The sequence below is a fragment of the Pan paniscus genome, chromosome 7 (genome assembly GCF_029289425.2).
Source record: "Pan paniscus chromosome 7, NHGRI_mPanPan1-v2.0_pri, whole genome shotgun sequence".
Taxonomy (NCBI): domain Eukaryota; kingdom Metazoa; phylum Chordata; class Mammalia; order Primates; family Hominidae; genus Pan; species Pan paniscus.
In genome coordinates this window covers 41,705,471-41,730,866 of record NC_073256.2, presented here as the reverse complement: position 1 = coordinate 41,730,866, position 25,396 = coordinate 41,705,471, and the positions used below count along the sequence as shown (strand labels likewise).

Sequence of the window (25,396 nt, the reverse complement as noted above, 5' to 3'; positions counted from 1 at the left end):
CGGAATCGATAGAGCTCAAGTGTGTAAACTTCCAAGCCAACTCCGAGCCACACCAGCTGCGTGAAGGGGAGCGCCATTCTCCCCACTCCCTGATTCCCTCCCCACCCCCATCCTTCTTTTCTTCTCTTTTTTTTTTTTTTTTTTTTTTTTTTTTGAAACGGAGTCTTGCTCTGTCGCCCAGGCTGGAGTGCAGTGGCGCGATCTCGGCTCACTGCAAGCTCCGCCTTCCTGGTTCAAGCGATTCTCCTGCCTCAGCCTCCCGAGTAGCTGGGAGTACAGGCTCCTGCCACCACGCCCGGCTAATTTTTTGTATTTTTAGTAGACACAGGGTTTCACTGTGTTAGCCAAATCCGCCCGCCTCGGCCTCCCAAAGTGCTGGGATTACAGGCGTGAGCCACCGCGCCCGGCCCTCCATACTTCTTTTCTTAGACAAATTGGTTAAACACGCAGCCCGGCAGGAAAAAGTAACTTTCTCTCCTCTGCTCGTTGTCTTCCGTTTCGAGTCCACTGAGCACACCGGCAGCAGTTTCCTTCCAGCCACTTTCTTGCGCATCAACAGGTACAGGGCAGCGAATTGACCACCACGAGGCAGGCAGCCAGGAGCGGGGCACGCCCTTCCTTCAGGAGGCAGCGTTTCCTGTGAAAGCAATCACTCAGTCTGGAAAAATGCCAATGCCTTCAGTTCTCTTTCAAGTTCATTAAGGCTCTACCAATTGTTCTCATCCAGATTCCTTCTATGTTAAGGAAAAACAAAACGAAAGCTAAGTACCTGAAGGATAAACCAGTCTTACAAGTGTCAGGAAATTTTACGTGTTTTTGTTTAACAAACTAAACAAAATCCAGGAATCCAATAGCATTTTGAAATCTCCAAATAATTACAGAATTTATGTTTTAAACATCAGTTTATATTAGGTGGAACCCACGTTTGACTCTTATTTTTAATACGCTTATTAAATGGCTTTCTTTTTGACAGGCTAGTGCGATTCCAGGTGGATGTAGGGCTCACCTGTATAGACAAGGTGAAACATCTGAATTTGGTGGTTTTGGAAATGTCACAGTCCGTTGGTGTGGCTATAAAAGAATACTTGAGGCCAGGCGCGGTGGCTCACGCCTGTAATCCCAGCACTCTGGGAGGCCGAGGCGGGCGGATCACGAGGTCAGGAGATCGAGACGATCCTGGCCAACATGGTGAAACCCCGTCTCTATTAAAAATACAAAAAATTAGCCAGGCGTGGTGGTGGCCGCCTGTAGTCCCAGCTACTAGGGAGGCTGAGGCGGGAGAATGGCGTGAACCTGGGAGGCGGAGCTTGCAGTGAGCCGAGACCACGCCACTGCACTCCAGCCTGGGCGACAGAGGGAGACTCCGTTTCGGAAAAGAAAAAAAAAAAAGAAAACTTGAGGCTGGATAATTTTAAAAGAGGCTTATTTGGCACATGGTTCTGCAGGCTGTACAAGAAGCATGCCACCAGCATCTGCCTCTGGTGAGGCCTCAGGAAACTTCCACTGGTGGTGAAGGGGAAGGACAGCTGGATTCTGCCCATCAGGGGAAGGGGTGGGGAGGATGGCAGGGGGAGGGGGATGAGATCCGGAAGGGGGACGGGGAGGGGCCAGGTTCATTCTAACAACGAGGTCTCATGGGAACTAAGATTGACAACTCCTGGGGGAATGTGGGAGTGGGCGGTTATGGCACCAAGCCTTTCATGAGGGATCCACCCCAAACCCCAACAGGCCCCACCAGCTACATTACGGTTCAGATTTCAACGTGAGCCCTGGCAGGGACAAAGGACCCATAGCAGACAGCAAGGCCTTCTGCCATCCCACAGGACCCTCTCATCCCACCATCCCTCAGCCTTCTTCCTGTGCATTTATAGGCACCTTAACTTTTAAAATTCTGACTGAAGAACAAATCGCATCAGATGTTTTCTATCAGTACATGCAAGTATCTCATTCTTTTTAACAGCATCATACTATTTAGTGCATGGGTGAAACACATGGGGTGAACCACAGTTAATTTTAATCTTCCATCCCGTGGGCAATTGTTAACATTATGTCCTGCTTTTGTTTTTTCTAATTCCAGCAGCATTGTAGTGAGAACCCTTGTATGTGTCATACGTCCATATGTCAATGTTCCTTGAAGTATCGGGCAGCCCTTTAGAAGCGGAATTTTTGGGTACATGAGCTCATCAATGTAGAATTTTGTTTGGATATTGCTAAATTATATTTCGGGAGAAGATTGTGCCAATTTTACTCTCACACCAAGAATACACAAGTGTGGCCGGGCGCGGTGGCTAATGCCTGTAATCCCAGCACTTTGGGAGGCTGAGACAGGTGGATCACGAGGTCAGGAGATCCAGACCATCCTGGCTAACACGGTGAAACCCCGTCTCTACTAAAAATTGAAAAAAATTAGCCAGGCACGGTGGCGGGCGCCTGTAGTCCCAGCTACTCGGGAGGCTGAGGCAGGAGAATGGCGTGAACCCGGGAGGCAGAGCTTGCAGTGAGCCGAGATCTCGCCACTGCACTCCAGCCTGGGCGACTGAGCGAGACTCCGTTTCAAGAAAAAAAAAAAAAGAATACACAAGCGTGCCCGTGTCCCTGCACCCTTACTACATGGAACTTTCATTCTTTGCTACTCTAAGAGGTAAAAAATGACAGACCTCAATGTTGTATTTTTTGTTTCAGTGTTATTAGAGATTTTCAAGGATCCAGGAATTTTTTGAGACTGGGAGTAGATGACCTGGAGACTCCAGATTAGACGGCTGGGGAGGGAGCAGGGAAGACTGCAGTCGCACCTCTGCACTTAGGAAACTGTGGTCGGCTGGGGCCAGTTCCTGCCACCCGCCATGCCTGTGAATGGAGATAATGTCTCTGTCCTCAGACTGTCCGGATGACATCAGATGAGCCTGGAGCTGAGCTCAGTTTCTCACCCCAGGTCCTGGCTCTGTCAATGCTGGACTGGCCCAATCTCTGTACCAGGTCCTTCCACCTCGTCTCGTCTCTCTCTTTATCAAAGTAGGAAATGAGAAATTCTGATGGCTCTGAAGCTTAGACACTCAGGCTATCAGAGCCCAGAGATTGGAGGCTGAAGACAGCCAGGGTTGGCCGTGCTCCTCTTCAGCTCTGTGACTCTGCTGTGGCCCCAGCTCCTTCCTATAAACTAGGTGGATATAAAAGTCTGCAGCGGTCCTGTGTAAACCACAGTGGTCTGTGTTGGCAGATGTGTGCTGTCGTGTGGGAGGACAAATCACATGCTCAGGGCTGGTGTCAGTCACTCAGGACTCTGGATCCCCAGAGCACCTGTCCTCTACCCAGCAGAGGCTGCACCTGCTCCCACCTGCACCTCCATACTGGCTCTCTGAGCTTGGGGCAGAAGGTTCTAAGGAATGGGGTGGAGCGCCATGGGGAGGGGCCGTGGAGGAACAGAGGAGCCAGACTTCAAGTTAGGACAAAGATGTCACTGCAGGGCCACAGCCTGGTTTACCTGCCACGTTTCCTTCCAGTTGTCCTTCTGGTGGGCACCCGGCACTGGTTGCAGTTTGAAGAGTGAGCAGGAAAGGTCTCCATCCATGTGGCTGCAGGTGGCTGCTCACCCAGCCCCTACTGAGAGGCAACAGTCCCAGTTCTGGTCCTCTGTCCTGTATCCAGGAGTGACAGGGCAGCAAGGCTTTAGCTTCCAGGTCAGAGATGGGGACAGTGCCATGCCCTGAGCCTGTGCTGTTGGGCAGTTGGTGTCACTTAGTCTGGAAAAATGCCAATGCCTTCAGCTCTCTTTCAAGTTCATTAGGACGGGTGTCCTGGGGATCTAGAGTCCTGAGTGACTGACACCAGCCCTGAGCATGTGATTTGTCCTCCTACACGGCAGCATACATCTGCCAACACAGACCACTGTGGTTTACACAGGGCCGCTGCAGACTTTTATATCCACCTAGTTTATAGGAAGGAGCTGGGGCCACAGCAGAGTCACAGAGCTGAAGAGGAGCACGGCCAACCCTGGCTGTCTTCAGCCTCCAATCTCTGGCCTCTTTGATAGCCTGAGTGTCTAAGCTTCAGAGCATTCAGAATTTCTCAATTCCTACTTTGCTAAAGAGAGAGGTGAGGTGGAAGGACCTGGCACAGAGATTGGGCCAGCCCAGCCAGAGACTGCACATCTTCATTCAGGGTATTTTCCTAACCCAGGGATGTGGGGATTGTTGCTCTCATTTTGTCTGGGGAGAAAATGAGATTTAGGAGGAGGAAGTCCCCAGCATTTGGGACCTGGCCTGCTTGATAATAGCAGCTGCCTGTTGGACTGGGAAGGGCCTCTTCCGGATTCCCAGGCAGGTATCTGTGATAATGGGGAAAGGAGAAAGGGTCTGCTTTGTAGGGAAGAGCAGGGTGCACTCGGCACCTCAGACACCCGCCTGTGGCCAGGAGGGGATGTGAATCATCACATTTTACGGAGGAGAGGACCACAGCTCAGAGAGGGAAAGTGTGTGCAGCTCAGAGGGGGAACGTGTGTGCACCTGGCCACAGGCAAGTCTGTCCAGAGCAGTGGTAGGAATGAGAGAAACTAGGAATGACCACTTTAAAAACTTAGATGAAGAGAATCTCAAAGTTAAGTCATTGGAGTTTGTTGGTAATATATTTGTGTGGCTTAGGTCATGTTAAGTGCATCACACCCTCGCCCCCATGTCTGCTGTTGGTCTCAGCACTGGGTGGAGGGAGCGGGGACAGTCCTGATCAGAGGGGAGCAGCACCGGCTGGGGTGGGGCCTCTGCCACTGCCTTTTCCTGTGTGGTTTTTCAGGGCTTAGGCTGCCCCTCTCACCTGGCTTGTCTGTGGGGAGGAGATCTTTGTTCTCTGGCTGCTTTTAAGATTTTCTCCTTAACAGTGTGGTTTCAGCACTTCGATGGTGGCAAAAATAATCTGCCGGAGCCATGTCTGTAGCATTTTTGGTCTCCCCTTCTGTATAATAGCAGCCATGTTTTGGCCTCTGCAGGGCTAAGGTCCTCTGAGCAGCTGCTTCTCCACATCTCTGCCCTGCACTTGGCCTCTGGGAGCTCCTGGGGTTCCTTAGCAGAGTCCACAGGACTCTTCGGGGTCCCCTCCCTGTGCTGTAGCCTGGAAACTGTGACCTGAAGCGGTGAGCTGAGGCCACCACTGGGCTCACCTCATGGGCTTGGAGGGAAAGTCACTCACCCAGGAAGTAGATGATGAGCACTTTACCCTGAGAATGTCTGCGCCTGGTGGCGGTGGGAGGACAAATGAGCCCTGTGTCAGTCCTGCTCCCTGAAGCCCACAGTCTGGTGGAGGAGGTGTCACTAGGGACCTAAATAGCTATCAGGAAGCATGGGGGCTACCTCCCCCACCCTCCACCTCCAGAGAGGCTGTGCCAGCTCCAGGGATGCCATCCCTCCCTACTTGACTCTGGCAGTTGCAAGGCCCCAGCTCATGGTATTGTTGGCTTAGAGGATGTGGTTTCATTAAAATCAACATTGAGGGGAATGATTGTACTAACAACAGCATGTGCTGAAATACAGTACTTGCGTGTGCCAAGCTCTGTTCTTAGCACTTCATATGTAAATGAACACACTTAATCTTCATACAACCAGACTGTACAGGAACCCTCATTGTCCTTGTTTTAGACAAACAGCATGAGACTCAGAACATTTGTTCAGTAGAGGGGCTGAGCAGGAGGATGAGCGACCCTCGGGGCAGCAGCAGTGATTGGGTCACTGGGTTCTGCTGACCTTTCCCAGGGGAGTATTTGGTGCTTTTTCATGAGGCCTGCATTCACCCAGCGCTGGGTCACTGCTGGGGGTCCCTGAGAAGTCATGTAAAGCCACCTCTTATTTCCAGAATGATAGACATGTTTAGAGAAGAAGTGGCTTCCCCCAGACCATGAGGCTGGCCCGAGACTACAAGACAGATGGCTTGCTTCTTAACCCAGGGGTCTTTTTATACCAAAAGAACAAAGAAAGAAAAAAGCCACGAAAGACTCAAAGGAAGCAGATTTCCGACCACAGCCAACCTCAGAACAATTCTGAGTTGCTCATTTTAAGATCAATAAGGCATTTTTTTAGGGTGTGTATGCCTGAGAGAGGAAATCACAGTGTGAATATCAAACTTGCCTCTGAAACAGCCTAACACAATGCTAATCCGAGAGGAACAAGGCAAGGAAACCCCCTGGTGAATGACTCATCTCAGGAAGAGGCAGGGCAGGGTCAGGAGAGTCTATAGAGGAGAAGACCTGGAACAAGACCTCTCTCTCTTGCTCTCTTTCTCTCTCTCCCTCTCTCTCTCTCTCACACACAAACACACACACAACCTCACACCCCCATGAGCCCAAATCTGTGAACTGAGAACCTCACTTCTCTGACCTCACCTTCCATCTCCCTTAATCAGACGCCCACAAACCTCAGAGTTGTGTCCCAGCATCACTTGTTTTGACTGCCCTCCCCGACTGCCTTGACTTCGTATCTGCCTAGGAACCTGCCTGTGTGGACTTTTCCCTCTATGTGGACCTTTCCCTCTATGTCTACCGGTGTCCCTGCCACCAATGGCATTTGTCACCTCTGCCTGGGCAGCCCCTCGTGACTTGGGTTATTGATGGCTGTGCCTCATCTCCCTGGGAACTGGAACTGTCCTAAGGAAAGGGAGGGTAGTGCCTTTTTCTTGATACCCCACGATTCCTTGCACAGTGTTTCTACCAGGCGCCGACGTGCCCTCCTTGGATGAATGAGTAACATGGGTTCTAGGAAGCCTGCACTAATGCGGATGTGACGTCCTCAGCCTTTCATAGACTATGTTTCATGTGAGAGGTGGGAAGAACAGCTGAACGGAAGGCTGAGCACTGTCCAGGTCCAGAGTCATCAGGAGCTCGTTGTCAGGTTTTCACTTGCTATTAGTAGAGATTTTTTCTTAAGGTACTATTTTTAGTGTTAAAAGTGAATTCAGGCCGGGCGCAGTGGCTCACCCCTGTAATCCCAGCACTTCGGGAGGCTGAGGCGGGCAGATCACAAGGTCAAGGAGATCAAGACCATCCTGACCAACATGGTGAAACCCCATCTCTACTAAAAATACAAAAATTAGCTGGGTGTGGTGGCATTTGCCTGTAATCTCAGCTACTGGGGAGGCTGAGGCAGGAGAATCGCTTGAACCAGGGATTCGGAGGTTGCAGTGAGCAGAGATTGTGCCACTGCACTCCAGCCTGGCAACAGAGCAAGACTCCGTCTCAAAAAAGAAAAAAAAAAGAATTCATCAGAAGGCATAATAATCATAAATGTGTATATGTCTAATAGTAAAGCTTTAAAATACATGAAGCAACGCTCAAAAGGATTAAAGGGAGATCATGTCACCCCCTTCTCAGCAATTGATAGAACGATCAGATGAAAACAGTAAAATAACAGATCTGAACATTGTCAACCACCTTGACTTAATTGACATTTATAGAGCATATATGCAACATCTATGGGAGATTCCTTCTTTTCTATGAACGTGGTACTTCACCAAGATAGACCACATTGTGAACTATAAAACAAATCTAAATACATTTAAAACAAAATTATATAAAATATGTTCTCTGATCTCAATGAAATTAAAGTGTTAAGCAATAACAATATCTAGAAGGACTCCAAAAATGTTAATATTAAGCAACATACTTATAAATAACTCATAGTTCATGGATGAAATCAAAAGAGAATTCAAAATATTTCTTTTTTTTTTTTTTTGAATTGGCGTCTTGCTCTGTCGCCTAGGCTGGAATGCAGTGGCATGATCCCGGTTCACTGCAACCTCTGCCTCCCGGGTTCAAGTGATTCTCCTGTCTCAGCCTCCCGAGTAGCTGGGACTATAGGCACCTGCCAGCACGCCCGGCTTATTTTTGTATTTTTAGTACAGATAGGGTTTCACCATGTTGACCAGGCTGGTCTTGAACTCCTGACCTCGTGATCCACCCACCTCAGCCTCCCAAAGTGCTGGGATTACAGGTGTGAGCCACCGTGCCTGGCCTGGAGTTTCTTTTGGGGATGATGATGAAAATGTTCAAAAATTGATTTTATTGATGGTTATACACTTCTATAAATATATTTAAAGGAAAGAATTACATCATATATAAAGTATATCTCAGTAAAGTTCTTAAGGATTAAAAGAAGAATGGTATCAAAATCAATGACTCAGAGGTCTGCATTACTTACCCATAAAAATAAGTATAAATTAAACTCAAAGGTAGTAACAAGATGACAAGGAAATAATAAGACTGAAATCAATGAAATAGAATTCAAACAATAAAAGGAATCAACAAGCCAAGAGTTGGTTCTCAGAAATGATCAACAAAATTAATAAAAGTAATAAACTGGCCAGACGAGGTGGCTCATCCCTGTAATCCCAGCACTTTGGGAGGCCAAGGCAGGCGATTCACCTGAGGTCTGGAGTTTGAGACCAGCCGGACCAACATGGAGAAACCCCATCTCTACTAAAAATACAAAATTAGCCAGGCGTGGTGGCGCATGCCTGTAATCCCAGCTACTCCGGAGGCTGAGGCAGGAGAATCGCTTGAACCTGGGAGACCGAGGTTGCAGTGAGCCGAGATCATGCCACTGCACTCCAGCCTGGGCAACAAGAGTAAAACTCCATCTCAGGAAAAAAAAAAAAAAGTAATAAACCAAACTTTAAAAGAACAACAGCATGAAATACCAATATCAAGAATTAATGATGGGATGTTATTACAAACTCTACAGCCATTAAAAGGAAAATAGTGGGATCTTATGAATAACTTTATGCCAATCAATTTGACAACTTCGATTAAATAGACAAATTTCTTAAAAAACACTACTTAGCAAAATAGCCACAAGAAATAAAGATAATTTAAATATTCCTAAAGCTGTCTATGAATTGGAATTCATTGTTTGTTTGTTTGTTTGTTTGTTTATGCTATTTTTTGAGTCGGAGTCTCGCTGTGTCATGCAGGCCGGGGTGCAGTGGTGCAATCTCAGCTCACTGGAACCTCCGCCTCCTGGGTTCAAGTGATTCTCCTGCCTCAGCCTCCTGAGAAGCTGGGATTACAGGCACCCACCACCACGGCCGGCTAATTTTTTGTATTTTTAGTAGAGATGGGATTTCACCATGTTGGCCAGGCTGGTCTCGAACTCCTGACCTCAGGTGATCTGCTCGCCTTGGCCTCCCAAACTGCTGGGATTACAGGCATGAGCCACCACCTCGGCGGAATTCATTGTTTAAATGCTCACATGATGAAAACTACAGGCCCATGTCATTTCACTGATGAATTCTATAAATATTTTTGGAAGAAATAACACCAACAGTTGACAAGTTGTTTCAGGACATAAAGAAGGAAAAAACTTCTTCACTGTTTTAAAAGGCAAGCATCATTCTGATACCAGAATCTGACAGAAGTTACAAAAAAAGAAAAATACTGATCAATATCTATTATAGATACAGATGTAAAAATCCTTAATTCAACAACAGCCAATTAAATTCTGCAAGAAGATAATACACTGTGAGCAAGTAGGGTTTATTCCAGGAATACAGTTGGATTAAGATCTGAAAATTAATGTTATTCATGATATTAACAGCGTGAAATAGAAAAACTATATAAACATGTCAATGGAAGCAGAAAGAACATTTGACAAACTTTGACTTCCATTTATGATTTAATAATTCTCATTAAAAACAGAAGAGAACTTCCTTAAACTGATTACATGCATGTATAAAAGCTATGGCTAACATCGGTTAAAATAGTAGAATATTGAATGCGTTCTTTCCATGATTAGGACCAATTCCAAGCATGTTCCTGCAGATCATATCCATTTGGCAATGAACTCAGGGTCCTAGCCAATGCACTATGGCAGGAGAGAAAGACGGAATAATTGGGAAGGAAGGAATGGGACTACCTTCATTTGCAGAGAACTACTACAACTAACAGGTGACTCTAGCACGTCACAAGATACAAGCCAGGTAATACACAAGGAAATAGGACTGTGAGAGCAGAAAAAGGAAACGCAGAGTTTGAGGAACAGACACTAGTTCCTCAACAGACACTAGTAGCTGTCACCAAATACTAGAGAGACTTTTATGTAGAAAGGGGTTGCATTTGATCTCTTTTAAATCCTGGCAGCAGTCAAACCAAGCTCAGCCTAAGCTGTTTTTAACAACCTCCTTCTCATCCTTCTTCTTCTCCTGCTCCTTCTCCTCCTTTTCTTTTCTTTCTTTCTTTTTTTTTTTTTTTTTTTTTTTTGAGATGGAGTTTCGCTCTTGTTGCCCAGGCTGGAGTGCAGTGGTACGATCTCAGCTCACTGCAGCCTCCGCCTCCTGGGTTTAAGCGATTCTCCTGCCTCAGCCTCCGGAGTAGCTGGGATTACAGGTGCCCACCACCACACCCAGCATATTTTTAGTAGAGACGGGGTTTCACCATGTTGGCCAGGCTGGTCTTGAACTCCTGACCTCAGGTGGTCGCCCACTTTGGCCTCCCAAAGTGCTGGGATTACAGGCGTGAGCCACGGCGCCCGGCCCCCCTGCTCCTCCTTTTCTAATTTAACTTTCTAATTTAAAAAATCTCGCAATTACAGAAAAGATGCAAAAATTATACTATACACTTTACTTTGAACCACCTGAGAGCAAGCTACCCACAGAATGCACATCACCCTTAAACACTTGAGTGGATATTTCCAACAAATAAGGACATTCTCCCGTATAACCACAATACAATCCTCAATATCAGACAGTAAGCATCAGTACATTACTACCAGCTAATCCTCAGACCCCAATGGTTTTCACTTGTCTTTATAATGTAATTTATTGCACAGAAATCCTGTCCTGAATAACTATACTGCTCTTTCATCTTTTTCTGACTCTAGTATTTCATGGGACATTGGCAGGCTGTTTTGGGGGACAGTTTGTAAAGTGCCTTTTTAAACCTGAAGTTCATTATTTAGTATTTGATTCAGTATCCTGCTTTTTAAAAAATTTACACATCACATAACCCTCATTAGTAAAAGCGTGTGTGTGTCTGTGTGTATGTGAACACTGCCCAATCACAGGAGAATATCCATTTTTCTCAAGGGTACATGAAACATTCTCCAGGACACACTATATGTTAGGCCACAAAACAAGTCTTAATACAATTTTAAAAATTGAAATAATACAAACTATCTTTTCCAATCACAATAAAAGGAAATTATAAATCAATAGCAGAAGGAAAACTGGAGAATCCGCAAATATGTGAAAATTAAACAACACTTTTTTTGTTGTTGTTTTTTTTGAGACAGTCTGGCTCTGTCATCCAGGCTGGAGTGCAGTGGCACAATCTCGGCTCACTGCAAGCTCCGCCTCTCAGGTTCACGCCATTCTCCTGCCTCAGCCTCCCGTGTAGCTGGGACTACAGGCACCCGCCACCACGCCTGGTTAATTTTTTGTATTTTTTAGTAGAGACAGGGTTTCACCGTGTTAGCCAGGATGGTCTCGATCTCCTGACTTCGTGATCTGCCCGCCTCGGCCTCCCAAAGTGCTGGGATTACAGGCATGAGCCACTGCGCCTGGCCTAAACAACACATTTTAAAACAACCAATGGGTAAAAAAATAAATCAAAAGGGAAATTAGAAAATGTCTTGGGAGGCTGAGCTCTGTAGCTCACGCCTATAATCCCAGCACTTTGGGAGGCCAAGGTGGGCAGATTGTGGGAGGCCCCACCCGCCTCAAAAAAGAAAGAAAATATCTTGAGACAGATGACAGGCACACTAAAATCTCAGAACTCACCACTAAAGAACTTATCCATGTAACAACAACAACAACAAAAAACAGCTGTACCCTCAAACCTATGGAAATTAAAAAAATGTTTCAAAAGAAAATATCTTGAGACAAATGAAAACAATATACCATAACTTACAGGATATGGAAGCAGTGTTATAATGGAAAATGATATCTGCAAATGCTCACCACATTAAAAAAAAGAAATAAATCAACAATCTACCTTTTACGTAATGAAGTAGAAAATGAAGAGCAAACAGCTGGGCGTGGTGGCTCACGCTTGTAATCCCAACACTTTGGGAGGCCGAGGTGGACGGATCACGAGGTCAGGAGATAGAGACCATCCTAACACAGTGAAACTCTGTCTCTAATAAAAATACAAAAAACGTAGCTGGGCATGGTGGCAGGCGCCTGTAGTCCCAGCTACTCGGGAGGCTGAGGCAGGAGAATGGCGTGAACCCGGGAAGCGGAGCTTGCAGTGAGCCAAGATCGCACCACTGCACTCCAGCCTGGGCAACAGAACGAGACTCTGTCTCAAAAAAAAAAAAAAAAAAAAAAAAAAGAGGAGCAAACTAAGCCCAAACCAGCAAAAATTAGATCAGAGATAACAGAAATAGAGAATAGAAAAACTGCAGAGAAACTCAAAAGAAACTGAAAGTTGACTCTTAAGAGAGATCCATAAAATGTACAAACCTTTACCTAGATGGACTAAGAAAAAAGACAGAAAACTCAAATAACCAAAACCAGAAATGAAAGAGGGGACATTTAAAACAACTTTACAGAAATCCAAAGGATTATAAAAAATACTATGAATAATTACATGTCAACAAACTAGAGCACATTGATAAAACTGGTAAATTACTAAAAACACACTACCTACCAATATTCAATCATGAAGAAATAGAGATTTTGAACAGAACTATAGTAAGGAGATAGAATCCATAATCCAAAACTTCCCAGCAAAGAAAAGCCCAGGACCAGTTGGCTTCAATGATGACGTCTACCAAACATTTAAAGAACTAACATGAATTCTCAAATTCTTCCAAGAAACTGAGTTGGAGGGAACACTTTCTAACTCTTCGTGTGGGCCCCGCATTACCCTGATAAATATAGAAGTGATGAAAGGAGGCCTCCAGGTCTTGTTCCTGATCTTGGAGAAAAAACCTTTAGTCTTTCACTATTGAGTAGGATGGTAGCTGTTGGCTTTTCATATGTGGCCTCCAAATGTAAGATCTATAAGAATTATACAACTCTGGTAAGAAAACAGCAATTTTACCTTGGGGTATATATCCAAAAGAATTGAAAGAAAGGGCTCAAAGAGATTTTGTACACCCATGTTCATAGCAGCTTTATTCACAATAGCTAAAATGTGAACACAAACCAAGTGCCCATTGACAGATGAATGGCTAAACAAAATGTAATACATATACACACAATGGAAAGGAATGAAATTCCAATGCATGGTAGCAAATGGATGGATTGTGATGATTTTATGCTAATTGAAATATGACAGCCTCAAGAAAACCATAAAATACTGTATGTCTCCATTTATATGAAGTATGTAGAGTAGTTAAATTCATAGAAACAGACAGTAGAATGGTAGTTGCCACAGGCTGGGGGCTTGGGGACAAAGAGACAAAGATGAGCACAAACAAATGGTTGAGTTTTAGAACTGGGAGAAAGATGCAAGTTCTGTCTAATTTTGGAGGCTTGGGGGAATGGAATGTGAGATTGATCTTGTAATGGGTGAGATCTGGAAGCCACTCATGCCAGTCCCTGCTTTGTCCCCACAGGTCGTACCTAGCTCAGCTGCAACCATCAAACTTCATGATCAATCAATTGGCACACAGCAATGGGAACATAGCCCTTTGGGAGAGTTGTGTCCACCAGGTACATTCTAAGACTGATCTCTAATCCTTTACACCTCTCTTTTCCTTACCCTATACTATATACAAAAATTATCTCAAAATTCATCAATAACATTCCTTTTCCATGTTCTTCAAGTTTTCTGTTTCCTACAGTTTCTGGTTCTTCTATTCAACAGATACTTAATGATCCTTTGCCAAATCCAAGGTTATGAAGCTTTATCCCCATGTTTTCTCCTAAGAGTTTTGTACTTTAACTCTTGATGCATTTTCAGTTAATTTTTGTAAATGGCATCAGAAAGCGTCCAACTGCATTCTTTTGCATGTGGCTATCCAGTTGCCATTCGTTGAAATGATGATTTTTCCCATTAAATGGTCTTGGCATCCTTGTCAAAAACCAATTGACCATAAAGGTATGGGTGTATTTTTGGACTCTCAATTATTTTCCATTGATCTATATCTGTCCTCTTTCCAGTGCCACACAGTCTTGTAGTGAGTTTTGACATCAGGAATTATGAATCTTTCTTTTTTGTTTTCCTTTTCCAGAATTATTTTGTTTATGCTGGGCTTTTTGAAATTCCATATTAATTTTAGGATCAGCTTGCCAATTTCTAAAATCAGCTGAGTTTCTCACAGGGATTGTGTTGCACCTGTTGCTCAGTTTAGAGGTTACTGGCATCTTAACAATGAGAAGTCTTTTGATCCAAAAGCCTGAGTTTTTTTGATTTATTTAGATCATCTCTAATTTTTAAAATAATGTTTTGTAGTTTGCAGACTATAAGTTTTGGGTTGATTTTGTTAAACTTATTCCTAGATATTTAATACTTTTTTATGCTATTGTGGATAAAACCTTTTCTTAATTTCATTTTAGGATTCATTGTGAGTGTACACAAATATAATTGATTTTTATACATTGATCTTGTATTCTATAACCTTGCAGAACTTGTTTGTTATTCTTAATGTTTTTATAATGGCTTCCTTAGGATTTCCTCTATATAAGAAAATATAATTTGCAAATAGAGAAAGTTTTACCTTTTCTTTTCCAATCTGGATGCTTTTTATTTCTTTTTCTTACCTAATTGTCCTGGCTAGAGCCTCCAGTACCATATTGAATAAAAGCAGTGAAAACAGATATCTTTTTTGGAGAACATCTTTCAGTTGTTCACCATTAAATATAATGTTAGCTGTGGGTTTTTGTAGATATTCTTTATCAGGTTGAGGAAGTTCACTTTTATTCTTAGATTATTTTGTGATTTTTATCATGAAAGGGTGTTGGGATTAGTAAAATGCTTTCTCTGTGTTTTTGAGATAATCATGTGACTTTTGGTTTTCATTCTATTGATATAATTTGTTACATCAATTTATTTTGGGATGTTGAACCAACCTTGCATTCCTAGGATAAAACTTATTTGGTCCTGGTATATAATTCTTTTTTGTTTTGTTTTGTTTTTTGTTTTTGAGATGGAGTCTCACTCTGTTGCCCAGGCTGGAGTGCAGTGGTGCGATCTCGGCTCACTGCAAGCTCTGCCTCCTGGGTTCACACCATTCTCCTGCCTCAGCCTTCCGAGTAGCAGGGACTACAGGCATCTGCCACCACGCCCAGCTAATTTTTTGTATTTTTTAGTAGAGACGGGGTTTCACCGTGTTAACCAGGATGGTCTAGATCTCCTGACCTCATGATCTGCCTGCCTCAGCCTTCCAAAGTGCTGGGATTGCAGTCGTGAGCCACCGTGCCCAGCCTATAATTCTTTTTGTATGCTTTTGGATTCAACTTGCTAGTATTTTGTTGCAAATTTTTGCAACAATATTCATAAGAATCGTTAGTCTGTAGTTTTCTTTCTTTGTGAGGTCCTTTTCTGGTCTTAATATTAAGCTAATTGTATTAGTCCGTTTATACGGTGCTGATAAAGACATACCCAAAGCTGGCAATTTACAAAAGAAAGAGGTTTAATTGGACTTAACAGTTCCGTGTGGCTGCAGAAGCCTCACAATCATGGCAGAAGGCAAGGAAGAGCAAGTCACATCTTACTTGGATGGCAGCAAGCAAAGAGCTTGTACAGGAAAACTCCACCTTATAATAACCATCAGATATCATGAGACTTACTCACTATAATGAGAACAGCACGGGAAAGACCTGCCCCTGTGATTCAGATACCTCCCACCAGGTCCCTCCCCAACATGTGGGAATTCAAGATGAAATTTGGGTGAGAATGTATCCAAACCCTATCACCCCTGGCCCCTCCCACATCTCATGTCCTCACATTTCAAAACCAATCATGCCTTCCCAACAGTCCACCAAAGTCTTAACTCATTTCAGCATTAGCTCAGAAGTTCACCGTCCAAAGTCTCATCTGAGACAAAGCAAGTCCCTTCTGCCTATGAGCCTATAAAATCAAAAGCAAGTTAGTTACTTCCTAGATATAATGGGGGTACAGGCATTGGATAAATACATCCATTCCAAATGGGTGACATTGTCCAAAACAAAGGGCTACAGGCTCCATGCATGTTTGAAATCCAGCAGGGCAGTCAGATCTTAAAGCTCCAAAATGATCTCATTTGACTCCTTGTCTTACATCCAGGTCACACTGATGCAAGAGGCGGGTTCCCATAGTCTTGGGCAGCTCCGCCCCTGTGGCATTGCAAGGTATAGCACCCCTCCTGGCTGGTTTCATGTGCTGGTGTTGAGTGTCTGCAGCTTTTCTAGGTGCACGGTGTATAAGTTATCAGCAGTTCTACCATTCTGGGGTCTGAAGGACAATGGCCCTCTTTTCACAGCTCCACTAGGCAGTGCCCCAGTAGGGACTCCATGTGGGGGCTCTGATGCCACATTTCCCTTCCACACTGCCCTAGCAGAGGTTCTCCATGAGGGCCCTGCCCCTACAGCAAACTTTTGCCTGGGCATCCAGGCATTTTCATACATCTTCTGAAATCTACATGGAGGTTCCCAAACCTCAATTCTTGACTTCTGTGCACCTGCAGGCTTAACACCATGTGGGAGCTGCCAAGGCTTGGGGCTTCCACCTCTGAAGCAACAGCCCAAGCTGTACCTTGGCCCCTTTCAGTCACGGCTGGAGTGGCTGGAATGTAGGGCACCAAGTCCCTAGACTCCACACAGCACAAGACCCTGGACTCCTACCAGGAAACTATTTTCTCCTAGGCCTTCGGGCTTGTGATGGGAGGGGCTGCCATGATGACCTCTGACATGCCCTGGAGACATTTTCCCCATTGTCTTGGGGATTAACATTCAGCTCCTCGTTACTTATGCAAATTTATGCAGCCATCTTTAATTTCTCCTCAGAAAATGGGTTTTCTTTTCTAGCACATTGTCAGGTTGCAAATTTTCCAAACTTTAATGCTCTGGTTCCCTTATAAAACTGAATGCCGGCCAGGCGCGGTGGCTCATGCGTGTAATCCCAGCACTTTGGGAGGCCAAGGCAGGTGGATCACGAGGTCAGGAGATTGAGACCATTCTGGCGAACACGGTGAAACCCCGTCTCTACTAAAAATACAAAAAAATTAGCCAGGCATGGTGGCGGGTGCCTGTAGTCCCAGCTACTCAGGAGGCTGAGGCAGGAGAATGGTGTGAACCCAGGAGGCGGACTTGCAGTGAGCCGAGATCATGCCACTGCACTCCAGCCTGGGCAACAGAGCAAGACTCTGTCTCAAAAACAAAAAACAAAACAAAACAGAAAAAGAATTATATACCAGGACCAAGTAAGTTTTATCCTAGGAATGCAACATTGGTTAAAAACAAAGAAACAAACAAATAAACAAAAAAACTGAATGCCTTTTACAGCACTCAAGTCACCCCTTGAATGCATTGCTGCCTAGAAATTTCTTCTGCCACATACCCTAAATCACCTCTTCCCAGTTCAAAGCTCCACAGATCTCTAGGGAAGGGACAAAATGCCACCACTCTCTTTGCTTTCTTTGCTAAAATATAACAAGAGTCACCTTTGCTCCAGTTCCCAATAAGTTCCTCATCTCCATCTGAGATCATCTCAGCCTGGACTTTATTGTCCATATCACTATTAGGCTTTTGGTCAAAGCCATTCAACAAGTCTCTAGGAAGTTCCACACTTTCCCACATTTTCCTGTCTTCGTCTGAGCCCTCCAAACTGTTCCAACCTCTGCCTGTTACGCAGTTCCAAAGTTGCTTCCATATTTTCAGGTATCTTTTCAGCAGCTCCCCACTCTACTGGTACCAATTTACTGTATTAGTTTTTTTTTTTTTTTTTTTTTTTCGTGCTGCTGATGAAGACATTCCCAAGACTGGGCAATTTACAAAGAAAGAGGTTTAATTGAACTTACAGTTCTACGTGGCTGGGGAAGTCTTACAATAATGATGGAAGGCAAGGAGGAGCAAGTCATGTCTTACATGGATGGCAGCAAGCAAAGAGAGCTTGTGCAGGAAAACTCCCCCTTATAATAACCATCAGATCTTATGAGACTTACTCATTATCATGAGAACTGCAAGGGAAAGACCTGCCCCACATGATTCAATTACCTCCCATTGGATCCCTCCCACAACTTACGGGAATTCAAGATGAGATTTGTGTGGGGACACAGCCAAACCATATCAGTAATATTGTCCTTATACAATGAATTGGAAAGTGCTCCTTCCTCTGCTGTCTTTAAAAAGGGTTTCTGAATAATTGGTATTAATTCTTCTTGAAATGGTTGGTATCATTCAGTGGTAAAGGCATCTGGGCCTCAACTTTGTTTTTCTGGTGAAAACATATACATGTATTTAGAATTAGCCAGCTGGATTCAGTTTAGATGATCCCAATTTTGTTGGCAACATCCAAGACGTGGTAATCAGGAGCCAGTCGAACATATGCCTTCTTCTCTCCATCAGGCCTAATCAGGGTGTTGAACCTTGGCCACATAAACGTCATAGAGCTTCTTCACAACCTGTTTGATCTGGTGCTTGTTGGTTTTAACATCTACAATGAACACAAGTGTGTTGTTGTCGTCTTCTATCTTCTTCATGGCGTACTCAGTGGTCAGTGGAAGCTTGATGATAGCATAGTGATCAAGCTTGTTTCTCCTGAGGGTGCTCTCCAGAGTCTCAGTATCTTGGGCCACCGGAAGGTGGGTGATGTATGGATATTCTTTTTTTCATGGCTGTGGACACCTTTCTACACTGCCTTCTTGGCCTTCAAAACCTTTGCATCGCTTCAGCTTTAGGAGGGGCAGGAGCTTCCTTCTTTGCTTTCAGTGCCATCTTGTGAAAACGACTTTTCTTTAGGAGTAGTTTTTGATAACTAAGTCAAAATCTTTACTTGCTGTATGTCTATTCACATTGTCTCTTTCATCTTGATTCAGTTTCAGTAGTTTGTGTCTTTCTAGGAATTTGTCCCTTTCATCCAAGGTACCTAATTTTTTGTTGTACAGGTTTCATAGTATTCTTTTATAATTTTTTTATTTCTGTATAATCTGTAGTAATGTGCTCTCTCTCATTTCTGATTCTAATACAGTCATGCCTCAGTTAATGATGGGAACTCATTCTGAGAAGTGCATCATTGTGCAAACATCATAGAGTGTACTTCCACAAACCTAGATGGTATAGCCTACTGCATCCCTAGGCTATGTGATATAGCCTATTGCTCTTAGATTACAAACCTGTACTAGTAGACAATTGTAACACAATGATAAGTATTTGAGTTCCTAAACATGTGAACATAGAAAAGGCCCAATAAAAATATGGTATAAAAGGTTAAAAAAAATGATGTAGTTGTCTAGGGCACTTAACATGAATGGAGTTTGCAGGACTGGATCTTGTCTGGGTGAGTCAGTGAGTGGTGAGTGAATGTGAAGGCCTGGGACATTCCTGTACACTACTATGGACTTTATAAACACTGTACATTTAGGCTACACCAAATCTGTAAATTTTTTTTCTTCCTTCAATATTAACTTTGTGTAACTATTTTACTTTATAAACTTTTTAATTTTTAAAGCTTTTTCACTCGTTTTAACACTTAGGTTAAAAAACAAAAACTGTACAGCTGTACAAAAAATGTTCTTTCTTTATATTCTTATTCTATAAACATTTTTGTATTTTTAACTTAAACTTTTTTTTACTTAAAAATTTTTTTGTTAAAAACTAAGATAGAAACACACACATTGGCCGGGCGCAGTGGCTCACACCTGTAATCCCAGCACTTTGGGAGGCCAAGGCAGGCGGATCACGAGGTCAGGAGATCGAGACCATCCTGGCTAACACAGTGAAACCCTGTCTCTACTAAAAATACAAAAAATTAGCTGGGCATGGTGGCAGGCACCTGTAGTCCCAGCTACTCGGGAGGCTGAGGCTGAGGCAGGATAATCGCTTGAACCTGGGAGGCAGAGGTTGTAGTGAGCTGAGATTGCGCCACTGCACTCCAGCCTGGGTGACGGAGTGTGACTCCTTCTCAAAAAAAAAAAAAAAAAAAAGAAACACAGACATTAACCTAGGTCTACACAAGGACAGGTTCATCAATATCACTGTCTTTCACCTCCACATCTTGTCGCGTTGGAGGATCTTCAGGGGCAGACACACATGGAGCTGTCAACTCCTATGTCCTCTGATAACAATGCCTTCTTCTGGAAAACTGCATGAGGCTGTTTTATAGTTACCTTTTTTATTTGTAAGTAGGAGTACACTCTAAAATAACATTACAATGTATAGTATCAAAAATACATAAATCAGTAAGTCATTTATTATCATTATCAAATATTATATATAGAACTTCATTATATGTGCTATACTTTTAACTGGCAGTGAAGTAGGTTTGTTTGCATCAGCATTACCACAAACACCTGAGTAACGCATTGACTTATGACATTACTAAGCGATAGGAATTTTCCTCCTCCATTATAATATTATGGGACCACCGTCACATATGTGGTTCATTGTTGACCGAAACGTCATCATGCAGTGCGTGACTATAATTTGAGTCTTATTTTTTCCCTGTGCTAATTTTTTAACACAATTAGTTGTGCCAATATATCGATCTATTTAAAGAACTAGATTTTGAGTTCATTAATTTACTCTGTTGTTTTTCTGTTCTCCGTCTCATTAATTTCTGCTCTAATCTGTATTATTTTCTTCCTTCTGCTTGCTTTATCTATAGTTTGCTCTTCTTCTTTGAGTGTCTTAGAGTGGATTATTAGGTTATAGATTGAGATATTTCTTCTTCCTTAATAGACATTTAGGAAGGATATTTCTTCTTCCTTAATAGACAATTTCTCTGTAAACTTCAGCTACGTTAGCTGTATCCCATAGGTTTTGGTATGTTGTGTCTTCATTTTCATTCGTCTTATTTTCTGATTTCTCTTTTGATTTCTTTTTAGACCAGTTGGTTATTTAGGAGTGTGCTATTTAATTTTTATATAGCTGTGAGTTTCCCCAGTTTCTTCCTGCTATTGATTTCTAATTTTATTCCATTGTGGTAGGAGAGTGTATTTTGTATTATCTCTATCCTTTTAAGTGTATTGAGGTTTATCTTATGGCCGAGCATATGGTTTATTTTGGAGAATGTTCTATGTGCACTTTAAAAGAATGTGTATCTTGTTTTGATTGAGTAGAGTGTTTTATAGACATCTGTCCAGTCTAGTTGTTAATAGTGTTAATAGTGTTGTTCAAGTCTACTACTTTCTTGTTGATGTTCTTTCTAGATTTTTTTGGTATGAATTCCTATAGGTTAAGGAAACTATGCTTTGAAGTGTGGTTTTCATTGCAAGTATTTTCTCCTACTTTGTTTTCATCTTAGTCAAGATTTCTTCCATGCAGTTTTCTTCCTAATTTTTATATAGTTAACTTTATGCAACTTTTTAGTTTCTCGTGAGACTGAGAAGGTTCTTTCTCTCTCCAAACTTGTAAGAAAAATTTCTCATGCAGTACTTGTGTGATTTCACACTTTACAGTTGACACCTTGATAGACCTAGTCTCTATTTCCTTATAGGGAGAGCATAAGCAAGAAGCTTTATTATTTTTCAGCAGTAACCTTAGTTGCCCCAGTGCCATTACTGAATAATCACATTTTTATCATTGATAGTGTCATCATCATAACACATCAGCAAGGAAGTTTTTCCTTCACAGTGGCACGGTGGCTCACTCCTGTAATCCCAGCACTTTGGGAGGCCGAGGCAGGTGGATCATGAGGTCAGGAGATCGAGAGCATCCTGGTGAATCCTAGTGAAACCCCGTCTCTACTAAAAATACAAAAAATTAGCCGGGTGTGGTGGCACACTCCTGTAGTTCCAGCTACTCGGGAGGCTGAGGCAGGAGAATCGCTTGAACCTGGGAGGTGGAGGTTACAGTGAGCCAAGATCACGCCACTGAACTCCAGCCTGGCGAGAGAGCGAGACTCCATCTCAAAAAAAAAAAAAAAAGCCTTTATTATTTTTCAGTAGTAACCTTAGTTGCCCCAGCACTATTACTCAATAACCACATTTTTGTAATTGGTGGTGTCGTCATCGTAACACATTATCAAGGAAGTTTTTTTTCCACAGTTTGGGTTTTCTAAGAGTATCTTTCAATATCAGTAAATATGAATCAGAGGAGAGGGATAAATAAATGGGCACTGAAAGGGGAGAGTGAGGTCACCTGAAGGGGCGAAGCCCTGGAGGTGAAGGTCGAGCCTCCAGACATGGGCTCCCGTTGGCGACAGCTCCTGCAGGCTGTCACCTCAGTGCCTGGAGACCCTCTGCAATCCAGGGCAGCATGAGGTAGGCCTTCTTTCTGTGGATCATTCTTTGACTCTGTACAGGGAGGACCCTTTTTTCCTTCCATTTTCCTCCCATGGCAGGTGGCATGGGCTGTATCTGAAGCCTTCCCCTCATCGCTGTATTGTTTCTGTGCCTGTTTGTAGCTTCTACTGACCAAGAGCTCACTGAGGGCAGGGATTAGGACTTTTTGTGAGTTTCCAGGGATGCAGGTGGCATTGCCCTGGTCTCTAGGCCTATGTGGCCATTAATCACTTAAAACACAGCCACTTTGAATTGAGATGTGCAGTGAGTGAAAAATACACTCTGGGTTTCGAACACTTAGTATTCAAAATAAAAGAAAATATCTCAATGTTTTATCTTGTTTACATGTTGAAATGCTAATGTTTTGGATATTTTAGGTCCAAAAAGTACATTGTTAAAATTAATTTGACCTCATTCTCTTTTTACTATTTTAATATGGCTCTCATAGAATTTGAATTTTGCATGTGGTTTGTATTGTATTTCTGTCAGCAGCGCCAGTCAGAGGTGTGTATAGATGCAGAATTGACGACAAGACCAAGCCAAGAAGATGGGATTTCTCTGTCTGGGGTCTACTGATGGCCAAAAGAAGAGTTTCCCAGCCACCGCCACGAGCCTCTGGGAACTCTGTGGCAATTCATTCATTGGCTTTTCTCTCCCTTCCCAGGATCTCATAGATCAGAACATCCTGGAGCCTGTAACCAGTGCACAGAGGGTGTGGGTTACACCAATGCTTCCAACAATTTGTTTGCTTGCCTCCCATGTACAGCTTGTAAATCAGGTACAGAATGTGTGGACCTCTTGTCCAGAGGTGGAGTGAGGGGCAGTGAGATGGGAGTTGTAGCCAATGTGAGTCAGGGAACCAAGTTCCAGCCCAACTTGGTCTTCATCATACCCTGTTCCATGGTTATGTCTTAGGTCCATAAAATGAAACAGAAAGAAATCATTTTTATAATGCATGCCACCTGGTAGTGCAAACTATCAGCTCCAAGAGGGTAGGTGCATCATTACAGCACAGAGAAGGCCTGGCTGAGTGGACAGGGCTGAGTTTCAGCGGTGGTACGGGTCTGCTCTGGGGCCACGCTCCCCCTGGGCTATGTGCTCCTGGCAGGTTCTCAGGCTCACTCAACCTTCAGTTTCTCAGGCGCCTCCCTCTTCCTCAGCAGGCTGGGTTTTTGGGAAGTCACCCAAGGGCTCCTCTTCTTGCAGACTCTCTCACATACCATGTGCCTCCTTTGCTACTGACCATGCGATCTAAATGGTGCTTTTTCCCTAATCTGATGTAATAAATAATGAATCATGGTCCTTTTGTATGACTCCAAGTGTTGGTGACAGCTGAAGGGTGGGTGTCCTGTGTGAGCCCGAGTGTGCTGGTGCAGAATCTGGCCCTCAGAACTCCTTGGCAAACTGAGTTGAGCTGAGCTGAGGGGGAGGGAGTTGGGGTGGTGAGGAAAGGTCAAGGGATACGTCAGGGAAACACATTCCCAAAACCTTGTACTCTGTCATCAGATGAAGAAGAGAGAAGTCCCTGCACCACGACCAGCAACACAGCATGTCAGTGCAAACCAGGAACTTTCCGGAATGACAATTCTGCTGAGATGTGCCGGAAGTGCAGCACAGGGTGAGACAACAGCCAAGGGGCTCCCAGCAGCCTCAAAGAACCCACAGAAGCAAGGAACCCTAAAAAGACCTGAATCTCCTTGTACCCGTATCTATCAGCCCTGACCCCATAGTGCCTCCACCCCCATAGGTGTCCCTGAGCCTGTGGCGTCTCCTGAGCCTGCAACCTGCCCCTCCTGGTCCATCTGCCTGTCCCCACCCCTGTCCCCTGCAGTGGCCCCTTCTCATCCCTCCCCAGCACTAGTCCCCTTGGCCAGCCTGACTTGTTCACTAGGCACAGGAGGCCATGACTTAGGGCCCACAACAGAGGTACATGAAATATTTTATCTTGAAATCATAAGAAAATAATGGTATAGAATCCAGCTGGGGTTATATTTATATTTAAACAAATTGAGTCATAAAATGTAATTTTTAATATTTGCTTGTAATTCAAGAAGACAGAAATGCCCACGGCCCACAAAAATCATAATAAGGCCATGGGTGGAGCTCCTTCAAGTTCCCATGAGGACCTGAGCCCACCCAGCCGGCCTCAGCCCTGGCCCCTGATTTCTCAATAAGTCCTGTCTTTTTCCTATTTTGGTTTTGGAAGCAAAGAGTAATTGCTCTTCTCTGGTCCTCCAGTGTTTGCTGTGATTGAGAGGAACCAGCAGACAGGTGGGAGCGAGGGCTCACTTGTACTGTGGGTTAACTGGAGGAAGGGGCTCAGCTTGTGGCCACACGGGCTTGTGATCTTCCCCTGGAGTGTGATTCCTCCTAACGCAGGCCTCCCCTGCAGCCCAGGGAAGATTAGTGTGTGCCCAGCACAGAAGGCTCCTGGAACTGCAGCTCTGACCCCAGAGCAGGGAGGCCAAGGGGGTAAAGTGTGCATGCTCAGACCCTTCCCCAGCCTAAACAAGGGAGCATAGGGGGACCCCCTGCAGACACGAGGAGACTATCCTTCCCCTGACGCCTTCTCAGGGACATTGGGCAGGGAGAGTGGCTCCTCTTTCATCCCACCTGGCCAGCTTTCCATCAAGAGTCCCCCCTCTCCCTCCCTGTGTGTACCCAGGTGCCCCAGAGGGATGGTCAAGGTCAAGGATTGTACACCCTGGAGTGACATCGAGTGTGTCCACAAAGAATCAGGTACAAAGCCCACTGGGGAAGCCCCAGCTGCAGAGGAGACAGGGACCAGCAGCCTGAAACTCCTGTCTTTTCCTGTCTTTTCTCAGGCAATGGACATAATGTATGGGTGATTTTGGTTGTGACTTTGGTTGTTGTTCCGTTGCTGTTGGTGGCTGTGCTGATTGTCTGTTGTTGCATCGGCTCAGGTAGGTGCTGGCTGAGGGCAGGGGCTCTGGGCACTCTCTGCCCTGCCTTCTTCTGTTCCCACAGACAGAAACGCTCACCCCTGCCCCAAGTCCTAGTGTCTCTGGCCGGGCTCTATCTTCCTCCTTGTGATCACC

At 44.2% G+C, this 25,396-nt stretch overlaps 1 protein-coding gene and 1 pseudogene across 1 annotated transcript in view; one reads left to right on the top strand and one right to left on the bottom strand.

Moving 5' to 3' along the window:
• The window catches only part of TNFRSF10A (TNF receptor superfamily member 10a), a 39,856-nt gene that overhangs the window by 1,315 nt on the left and 13,145 nt on the right, over positions 1–25,396 (top strand). Inside the window, exons 2-6 of the mRNA XM_003823580.6 lie at positions 13,533–13,629; positions 23,002–23,115; positions 23,844–23,955; positions 25,003–25,076; positions 25,163–25,261. Of these exons, the coding sequence (XP_003823628.1) occupies positions 13,533–13,629; positions 23,002–23,115; positions 23,844–23,955; positions 25,003–25,076; positions 25,163–25,261 (496 nt within the window). The remainder of the gene's footprint in view (positions 1–13,532; positions 13,630–23,001; positions 23,116–23,843; positions 23,956–25,002; positions 25,077–25,162; positions 25,262–25,396) is intronic.
• Positions 17,169–22,618, bottom strand: LOC134731056 (large ribosomal subunit protein uL23-like; annotated as a pseudogene).